The sequence below is a fragment of the Centruroides vittatus genome, unplaced genomic scaffold (assembly GCF_030686945.1).
Source record: "Centruroides vittatus isolate TY-2023 unplaced genomic scaffold, ASM3068694v2 scaffold_324, whole genome shotgun sequence".
Taxonomy (NCBI): Eukaryota; Metazoa; Arthropoda; class Arachnida; order Scorpiones; family Buthidae; genus Centruroides; species Centruroides vittatus.
The window spans coordinates 4,120,272-4,131,357 of NW_027122701.1; the positions used below are offsets into that span (position 1 = coordinate 4,120,272).

General features: G+C 33.6%; 1 protein-coding gene across 1 annotated transcript; it reads left to right on the forward strand.

Annotated features, from left to right (window-relative positions):
- Nucleotides 1-3,663: 3,663 nt before the first annotated feature.
- mRpS28 (mitochondrial ribosomal protein S28) lies at nucleotides 3,664-7,172 on the forward strand. Its single transcript, XM_067286186.1, has 3 exons — nucleotides 3,664-4,026; nucleotides 6,766-6,961; nucleotides 7,086-7,172. Exons 1-3 carry the CDS (start codon nucleotides 3,671-3,673, stop codon nucleotides 7,146-7,148), a joined length of 615 nt encoding a protein of 204 aa, XP_067142287.1. The 5' UTR covers nucleotides 3,664-3,670; the 3' UTR covers nucleotides 7,149-7,172.
- The last annotated feature ends 3,914 nt before the right edge of the window (nucleotides 7,173-11,086 follow it).

Genomic DNA, 11,086 nt, shown 5'->3' on the forward strand with positions numbered 1-11,086 from the left:
TTGTTGATCTTCATATGTTGGAGAATCTTTTTCCGGATGTTGTCGAATTTGCAGCATCTGTTGAGGTGATGAATGGTCGTATCCCGTTGGTCGGAGAAATAGTTGCATTTGTCGTTGATACAGAGCTTGCGGGTTTGGAAAAAGCGATTGGTGATTAGAGTGCCAGTCCTGGCCCTTTGGAACAGGATTTCTGTGTGGCGATTGATTGATACAATTATGTTGTTAACTGGATTCTTGAACCAGGGATAAAGGGAGTGTTTTGGATAGTTATTCTACCCAGGGCCGGATTTACCAATCCAGGGGCCCTGGGCACAAATTCGGTGGGGTCCCCCCTTTAAGAGTAGGCAAATTTGATGATTTAGAAAATTTACACAAAATACTGTACTTTCAATTAGATTTGAACTAGGAAGTTGTAAATTTCATTTAAAAATAAGGTTATTGTAAACATACATATATTTTATTGTGTAAAACTAATTATTTTAATTTAACTGAAAAATACCTATGTGAAATTTTTTCCCGAAATTTTCCGATGTTTCGTAGGTTTTTTCCCGGGTTTGGTTTTCTCTGCCTGTTGCCCTCATGATTAGGCCACACTAGGCTGTCGCGGTAATAGAAAAAAAAATTATGTTTAAACATAATTTTTTTTTTTAGTTTTGTGGGGCCTCTATTTTGTGGGGGCCTTGGGCACAGGCCCCAAATGCCCTTATGTAAATCCGGCCCTGATTCTACCTAGTGTCCATAAGCTTTTTGTTATCGGTTTTTATGAAGATGTTGAGATCTTCCACGGTGATGAAGTTGGTGTTGTAGGAGTTTGGGTTTCTCATTTCCCGGTCTTTTGTTTGTACCGGGATTCCGGGATAAAAGTGAACTATTTTTCGGGATCCCGTTTGAGAAACCCCCCTTTTTTTTAACTCTTTCCGCCCTGTGGGCACTAAGAGGGCCTCTTTTAGTAGGCCCATTATGGGTTCGGCCAGGCCCACAATGGGGCGACCGGGTGGTGAGGGACGGGAGTGAGAAACCCTAGTGGGAGTCCGGTGGATGGCTTTATGCGAGGCCGTCGGCCTTTTCGTTGATGGCTATGCTCTTGTGGGCAAGAACCAGGCCCGACGTAAGCGGGCGTGCAAGGCGGGCGGCAAATTGGTATTGTTGGCAAGCTCCGCGTAGGTAGTCGTAGATAAACAGGGGCGGCATAATCGGTATGGCACACGGGCGCTCAAACAGCTAGTAATGGGTTCTTGCCAGCAGGCGCTGCTGGCAAGAACCCATTACTAGCTTGATATGGAGGTTTCGGTGGTGAAGGGCCGAGATAAGATGGATGATCGTGGCGGACTTATCGTGGTAATTGTTGAGATCAGTGAGAATGGACTTGGAATCGGTACAGATGATGATGTAGTTGGTGTTGGTGGTGCTGTAGAGAATAGCACAGAGGATAGCATAACGCAGTGAAGATCGAGGCTGCTGGATGAAGCGTGAAGCGAGCGGAGGTGTCTCTAGCAGGGCCGGATTTACATTAAGGACATTTGGGGCCGGTGCCCACGGCCCCCACAAAACTATGTTTAAACATAATTTTTTTTTTTTTTTTCTATTACTGCGACAGCCTAGTGTGGCCTAATCATGAGGGCCACGGGCAAAGAAAACCAAACCCGGAAAAAAACCTATGGAACATCGGAAAATTTCGGGGAAAAATTTTACATAGGTACTTTTCAATTAAATTAAAATAATTAGTTTTACACAATAAAATATATGTATGTTTACCATAACCTTATTTTTAAATGAAATTTACAATTTCCTAGTTGAAATCTAGTTGAAAGTTCAGTATTTTCTGTAAATTTTCTAAATCATCAAATTTGCCTACTCTTAAAGGGGGGCTCCACCGAATTTGTGGCCAAAGCCCCTGGATTGGTAAATCCGGCTCTAGTCGCGAGTGATATCAATGAAGGCTGCCGTCACCGAGTTTTGGCCTTTGCAGCCGTCATGGAGGATGTAGTGTGATTTGCTGTCCATTGTAAGAGGTGACGACGGTGTTCAGTGGGAAGGTTGGTTGCTGGAAATCGTAGTCGTCAAGGTGGATGCTGTGGGATAGTCCCTCGGAGGAGATGTGTGATGAAATGGGCCGGGTGATGGAATCTTATTTTGCCCAAGCCAACTGCACGTGAAGTGGATGAAGGGGATCCTAACGAGAGATGCACCGAAGACGTTGAATTTTCATTATTATGAAAGTTAAAATTAAATAGTAATAAATAAATTGGTAGTCATTTTTACGTCCTGACGTAACCGTTTGTTCTATGATTAAAGTTATTGCTGGAAAAGTACGAATGGTGTGTGTGTGTGTTTTTTTTTTTTTTTTTTTTTGATTTTATCATCAAATCTCAGGTTATTTATCAAAAAAAAAATTGTCAATTAAAATTCTTATATTATCAAAAACGATAATAAAACTAGAAAACAACCTGTTAACTGTGTTTTACTTAAAAGTGTCATATAAAATGGTTTATGACAGCTTCAAGATACATTGTAACTGATTATACCCAGTATAAAAAATTTACAAGTCTTTTTTAATTTCAAGTTTCTTGGACATTTTAATATTTAATATGATTTAAGTATAATTATAATAATAATAACCTCCTACACAACTACAAGTAGCCTCGTATGTATTATTTACGCACTGCGTTATAACAATGAAAGTTAAATAAATAAATAAATATAGCATATACTTCAATATCCAGTTTATTAGCAACATTTACATAAAATTATTTTTTACATTTTTACATCACTCGCAGACTGCAAGTGATGTAAATATATATACAACTTTTGCTGTTATAGCAACTCTGTGCCTGACATTTTCACATCCCACTTGCTAGAAATCCACCAATTCTGAATTCACTTGCCTTTTTGTAAAAACCGACAATTTCCGCCTCGTCTCTTTAAAAATCTGAAGGCAAATCGACGATCGTGTGTTACAAAAACCCATAAAAACTATACAAAAACATGTTTAAAAATATACACGTGCTAACGCAACTCAGTTATTGCATAGTCTCGCCGAAGGCCGCCCTATCGGGAGCAGTTGCCTCTCAAGGTCCTAGATTATAATCTAGGACCTTTTTTTTTTTTTTTTTTTAACTCTTTCCGCCCTGTGGGCACTAAGAGGGCCTCTTATAGACGGCCCATTATGGGTTCGGCCAGGCCCACAATGGGGCGACCGGGTGGTGAGGGACGGGACCCGACATATCCGAACGGACCAACCCCCGAAAAATTCCTGGGGATTATTCGACCAGTTCGGATTCGATACCGGGTCCCCCAGAGCGTTAGGCTGCCACCTTGACCGCTCGGCCATCCGGCTGTCAATCTAGGACCCCTAGAATGAAAACGAATCCTATAATTTAATAATCTTTAGCTATTGCCAAATTATATCCGTTAAGTAAAATTAAAAATAGATTAATTTGGAATTCTTTCTATGAACTTTAACGCGAGGATTCTAGAGCTACACCAATATGCAAAAAATAAAAAATAAATTAAATAAATCGAAAAAACAAGTTTTAATTAAATTATTGAATATTATATTTTTATTTATTAAAAAATTAAAATAGTTGAAGTTTATTATTTTTCAATACGGAAAATATATTTAGATATAAAGAAAATTGTTTAAACGTCGACAGATGGAGTGATAGTAAATATGGCGGTAATATGTAGAAGGGTGTTTAGACACCTACGAGTGTATTTTGAATCAAATAAACTTAGATTAATGACAACAGATATTATAAATGAAAGGAATCAAACGAGATGTGACGAGGAAGAAAATAAAAAAGGTGGTTTTGCTAAAGCTTACGATCGTTTTCAGAATATTAACGATGAAAAAGAATCAAAAGAAACTTTTAAATCCTTATTAAGACGTTCTAAATTAATGCAGTTGGGTGACCCGGAAGGAAAAGTTGTCGTTGGAAAGATATTCCACACAGTTAAAGATGACCTCTACATCGATTTTGGATGGAAATTTCATTGTGTTTGCAATAGACCTGCCAGATTCGGAGAGTAAGTTATCTTTAATGTACAGAGATGTGGAGGTTACTGTTATGTGTAGTAGGTTAATGTGTACCTAGGTAGTCCAAGATGGCAGCTCATCTCCAATTCCAGCAATCAAGACAGTGGAGATGCATGTTCTAACCTAACCTAACCTATTCTAATAATTTGGTTGCTAATAATTATGGTAATTTATTAGAATAGGTTAAGTTAGAACGTGCTGTCTTCTGATTGCTGGAATCGGAGACGAGCCGCCATCTTGGACTACCTAGGTACACATTAGCCATTTATTTCAAATGTTTTTGATCATCTTTAAAAGATCTTCCTCAAGCCGTGGTCACACCTAGCAATTTTGAGCCATGCAGGCGACTGCAACTGCAACAAGCACAAGTTGCATGCGTCTTGTCATGGTCACATTGTTTGTTGGCATTGCAACTCGGAAACATGTGACCTCATAATAAACCAATAAAATTACAGTAGCTTGTTTTTGATGTGAGTTTACCGACAGTTTACATTCTACTTCATATTATTCATGGAATTTTAGCCACTTTTCTTATTAAAATGGCAAGCAGTTCCTTTTCTATAATGAATAAAAGAAAGAAGACCAACATTTTTTTATAGCTGGTGAGAATACATGAAGAGATAAAATCTTCGATAAAACAAAAAAATTAAATCCCACAGGCATTCATGAGCCTGAATAAGCTTAATCTCAATTCTGTAAAGGTATTAATCCTCTTACTTTCCACCATGATGATGACTTATTTTCAATGTTGCCACCGTATGATGTAGCACAAAGGTGTTTGCCGATTGGATGTGTGTTTGCAATCAGTGCAAGAAAAACAAACTTTTTGTTTCTAGTTGCGGTTGCAGTCACACCGATTTTTGAAGCGGGTTTACTAGTTAATGAGAACATTTGCACGAGCCATCTCAGTTGCAGTTGCCTGTGCAGCTGGAAATCATAAGGTGTGACCACAGCTTTATATTAGAATCAAAGATAGTAAAAGAACAGTTTAAAATAACTTTTTCTGTGTTCTTTTAACAATTTTAATTGCAAAAAGCAAACTTATTTTAATTCATTACACCTATCCATTTTTTGTTTGATTTAAATGTCCAAACTTTGTAAATAACAACATATCAATCAGGAATTGCTGTAGCCCCATAGCAGGAGTCTTAGCAACAATGATCCTTGAGAATTGGCAGAGCAAAGCATACAGATATTAACATTTTATCTATTTCTGAAATATTACAGACTTCCTCAGCAATATCACAATAATCATACAAACTAGAATACTGTTCATACAAAATGACCCAAATGATGACTGTAGCTCTCTAACTAAGTGGGAGTTATGGAAATGATATTCTACCAAGAGCTTTGTGAACAAAGAAAGAAATAATAATTGACTTGTGATAGCTAAATCACCAAGATAATAAAGGGCCACACTGCAGGTCTTTATCTAAAATGTAAAATTATAAAGACACAAATATGTATATAACACACAAACCTAAGATCGTCATTGAAAAGAACTTTGTTCTATAAAACCTATTCCTGTTCAGATAATATTAAAATGACTATTTTAACTATTTTTATGAATATTTTATTTATTATTCTAAATTCTGGGAACATATCCTTTGTCACTCCCCCCACAACAGCCACAATTCTACTGAAGGTTACATTATACAATGGGTGATTCTGACTGAAAAGTGCAGAATATAAAACACTTTTTCTGTTGCTAAGTTAACATTCTAATTTATGGTGCTTTCTATAGGTGGTAGACAACAAGAATTTGAATGTATTAATAGATTGGAGATGAAACTCAGATAGTTATTCTATCAATTGATGTATTTTGCATTTTTCTCAGATAATAGTTAACATAATTACACTACTTTAAAATGGTAGCATTCATTTTGAGAGACCCTGTATAATAATTTTTAAACTTGTTGATTTGATCAATTTAACTTTTGTGATCTACAGAATAATTTATCAGTCACAATTAATTTCAAACTTTAACTTTAGATATCTTTTCATAAATAAATAATTTATTAAAATTATTATTCATTATATAATTTTGCAGATCCAGTGAGATATATTTACTCGATATTCTCTTTTTTTGTATGCTTAATGCCAATCATCAATCTGTCAAGTAATCCTTTTTACTTTCCTAGCTCTGTTATGTACAACAGAGGGAAAGTATGGTAATCGATCAAAAAAATGACCCCAAAGACGTAGTTTTGGACTGAGGACCTTGGAACATTGAGAAATGCAAAAACTTCAGAGGGGGGGTTGTGTGTGTGGAGGGTGCACATATTCATTCACCCTATTTGAAGTTTAATAACTTCTGTGCTCTTTGTCAAAAATTTCTAAAATTTTGCAGAGAGGTCTTTATATTAGGGGAATTGGTGCTATTAAATTTTGATTGTTAAAAGTTGATGTGGTGGGGAGTTAAAGGGGGGTTGTGTATCTTATCTGAGTAGGGTTGGACTTAATGATGATTTTACTCATTATTAGCATTTACAAGTTTTTAAAAAAACCCATCCGTACCTTCAAAATTAAGCTGTCATTTTATAATAATTAAAAATGTACAAATATTGTTTTAATAAAATATCATAACAGATGATGCCTAACATGCAGTTTTAAATGTTGCCAGAAAATCAAGCAACTTGTTGCTGGATTTTTTTATAAATTAGTATTGTACATAATTTATTTTGCTTATAATTACTTGATTGTGTTCTTAAAGATTTAATATTTTTTAGGAAGTACATTCGTGGAGCAAAAGTGAAATTACGAATAAATAACCTCGAATTGTCTTCTCGATTTTTGGGAGCAACAAAAGACATCACTCTGCTAGAAGCAGATGCTACATTGTTGGGATTGATGCAGATGCCTGTAAATAAACTAGAATTGCCAAAAACAAAGTCAAAAATCAATATAGAAGAAATAACAAAAGAAGTATCTTAGAATTAATTTAATTCTGTTAATGTAAAAAGTTTGTAATTCTTTTAGTTAAGAAAATGAATAAAATTAAATATTAACAGATTCATAAATAAAACTGATGAACTTAACTGATTTTCAGCTTAAAAATACTCATTTAGGAATAATTTCAAGTAAGAAATTAATACCAACTACATTGTTATAAATTATTAATGTGAGGAATAAACTAGTGGAACAACAAGCTTGCTTAACAAGCATAATGTGTTCCGTGCCAAAAAAAAATACTCAAATATTTTATGTATAACATTTATTCAAAGAAAATTTTACAATATACATTGTTAAGGAGTGTGAATCATTATCATTTCTTCTAGTTTGGAATGAACCAACCTGGAATGCAAATTTAATTTGCAGAAAACAAAAAAAAAATTGAAATTTAATTTGAAATTGGTCATTAAATTTAATGCAAATGGTAGCATAATTGTATACCTTTAGTCAAATTAATTAATTTCTAATATTTAATTATAGCCCAAGAATTTGGCATACCGTTTGGTGTGTTTATTATATAACGGGCTATGGTGGTTGATGTTTATATGTAATATGTCTGAACACAAGTCTGGAAAAATGTATGATCACAAGATACTATTGGAATGAGTGCTAAACACAGACTGATGTAGCATGCACACAATCTGGGACTTTCTCTCTTCTTGTCACTCATTATGCTAAACATTCCTTGTTAAGTGAGCCATTTTTTTACAATTTGATTTGCTAGTTATGCAAATTACTTACGAGAGGTGCTTGTTAAGCAAGGTTTCACTGTATACATTTCTTAATGCTGTTCTAAAGTCACTTAACAAGTTTTCAATAAATAACCTGGAGTTTGTTTCTTTGTGTGGAGCAAAGTTAATAACCCACTAAAGGAGAGCAAACACAGTACAATTTGTCACAGCAGACATTTGTACACAATAAAAATTGCAACAATATGACTAAATTGGCCCAATAAAAGTTGTACTATATTTTCAATTGCAGACAAGAAAAACCTGAGGAAATTCAAAACCAATCAGAATCAGTATATTCTATACTTGTGCATAACAAGATGTCTACACCCATATTTTAGCAGGAGCAAGTTGGTGTGGGAAGGAAATGGCAGGCACAGTAATTTGGAATTTTTCCTTAGAGACAGCTATAATTGAGTTTTACACAGGTTTATACATATAAAATTTGTGTTGACTTTAAATATATACATATATGAAGATTACCTTTGTCAACAATGTAGCAATCCTCAATAAAATATCATTACTTAGTAAATGTTTCTAAAAAATTATTGAAGACTGCTGTACTAAAACAAATAAATAAAATCAGCAGCTTAGAATTAGTATTTAGGAATTAAAAACTGTTTTTGTATGATGCAGGTTATATTGCAAATGAAAATAATCTGACACCACAGAAATTGCATCATGTTTACTAGGCTTAAGATTATGTTCTCCCAAATATAGATAAGTTTTTTAATGCACTTTTGGTCAACATATTTTTATTTTAATGTAATTCATTATGAACAGTTTTTGTATTGTGTGTCTTGTTTTCAGTAACGGTCACTTGTAGGCTTCGTATGAAGTTAACATCTATCTCTATTTTTGGGGAATGTATAGGCCATGCTAACCAAGGACTATACACGAGGTCAAGAAACCAGGAGATTTGTATCTAAATATTAAAATCTTCCATTATATTTCAAGCAACAATTGAATAATTGTAATGTTATTACATTGCACAGGGTAAGTAACTAATAGTAATTGTCAATGATCAATCAAGTAAAAAGCTTGATGGAGTCTGTCTGCAATGCTGCCCATTCAAATAATCCTACTGTCCTCTAGGTGGTAGTGTTGCATACTTCAGGAACTATTATTTTAGAATGTCATAAGATTATACATGTGATGCAGTTGGTCATGCAATAATCATGTGACATTAATTCATTCAAGAAATTTTGTCTAATTATATACTTACTTTTTTTTTAACAAAGCTACAAAAATAAGAATTTTGGGCTGGGGAAAAATTTAATGAGTAAATATTTTAGGCATTTTATGGTTAATTATAATAAATTAAAATGATGTAAAGGTAGAAACACACTAAATGTTTTCTGCTTAAACATTTCAGTCACTTTCTGTTTCTTTTTTTTCGAGCAGCAATACATTAGACCAATGGTTCTTAACTTTTTTATACTCGCAGCCCACCAAATATTTTGTACTTTTTTTGTGACCCCCACTTTTTAAATAATAATTTATATTTGTTAAATTATCTATAATAAATTAATTTTTTTATTATTGCTTTATTGTTTTATATAATAAATGTAAATCATAACTTTATTATTTCATTATCTATTTAAATAGCATTCAAACTTCACAATTAAACATGAAAACTCATTAATTTTTAACAAAAACTAAAGTAAGAAACATGTCGATAAATCAATCCAAAGTCGATGCTAAAACTAAACTAAAACTAAAACCAGGGCTGAATTAACCCACTTTGGGGCCCTAGATGTTTTCTTACTGGGTCCTCCCTCCCTCTTCCACAAGAAGAAACAAGAACACATTTTCTGTAGATTTTAGAATTCATAATAACCATATAAAAAGCAATATATTTTTGTTTATTATATACAGTTGTCCAACAGAAAAGTAAACTATCTTATTTATAAATCTTTTCAAAATAGACATAAGACAGTTTGACCAGGCCCTAGACGTTTGTCTATGCGATGATCCGGCCCTGACTAAAACACCCACAACTTGTAAAGATTTTGCGTATCTTTTGCAAAAATATTTAAATTTTCAAAGCCTACTACTAAGCCTACTATTTTTCCTAATTATTTTTAAAATTCCAAGCATTAATAGTTTCTTAGAATTACTTTGGAATAAAAGAAATACTGCAGTGTAAGTAGTATATTTGCATTTATTTCTTCTGTACTAACAAAGTTGTATGTAGAAAGAAATAAGAAATAAATAAAAAAAACTAAATAGGAAAACTTTATCTTTCTTATTTCACCTTTCAATACGATATTCGGTTATACATCAATTTTCTTATTATTATACTCTGAAGGAAATTTTGCATAATTTGGCGGCTCCCCGGCAAACTTCTTATGGACCCCCAGGGGCTGCAGCCCTGTTAAGAATCACTGCATTAGACCACCAAACAAAATATACAGTGGCATCTAGAAATGTCTATTTTCCACCACCATGTTGTTTGATTGTGATTATCATCAAATCATATTAGTCATTCTGATTGATTTATGTTACATGCTAAAACAAGTTGAGCAGTTTGTTTTCAGCTTTTTTGATCATAAAGTGCAAGTTACTGCTTAGAAAATGTCTAGTATGTCCCTACCTTAGACCAGGAATGGGCAGCCCTCAGGCTGCATACAAATATGAATAAATATATCAATTTCCAAGCTTGAGGAAGTATGCAGCAAAAATTCAAATGTTACTATCTACAGCTTATGTATGTGAATGAATTTCTTGCAATGAATTTAGTAAAAATTAAAACAAGAAACTGGCTAACAGACTCACGTCAAAACTAATTTAAAGCTAGCAGAGACTAATATTTAACCAAATATTTCCAACATTACATTTACATCAGTTCCAGAAGCTAAATTAAGTATACCTATGCTAATTTATAGTTATACATGAATAAATAATTGTGATTTACCAGTATTTTTTTCCTCTTCTGTCTTGTATGTGGCCCGCATCAGTTCAAAAATTTTGAAATGCGGCACTTACGTAGAAAAAAGTTGCCCATCCCTGCCTTAAACAATCTTATTGCAATATTTAATACAATAATTATCATTATTTATGTCAGTCGATAGATAAATTATCTGTATTCTGTGTGTCGTTAAAGGAAACAGAACTCTCAGATTCCTTGATCTTGCTCAATCTCGGGAATTACCAATCAGATTTCAATCAATGACCATGGTGAGTGCAAAGTTTGGTAAGATTGATTAGCTTGGTAAATCAGATGGTTTAATTACAATGATGATATGCCTAATATTCTATTTGTTCTAAAACTCAAATATAAAAGTAAACAGGATTACTTGATATTAAGTAATTGCTCTTAATAAAACTTCTTTAGGGTAACTCATTAAGATTGACATACTAAATTCCT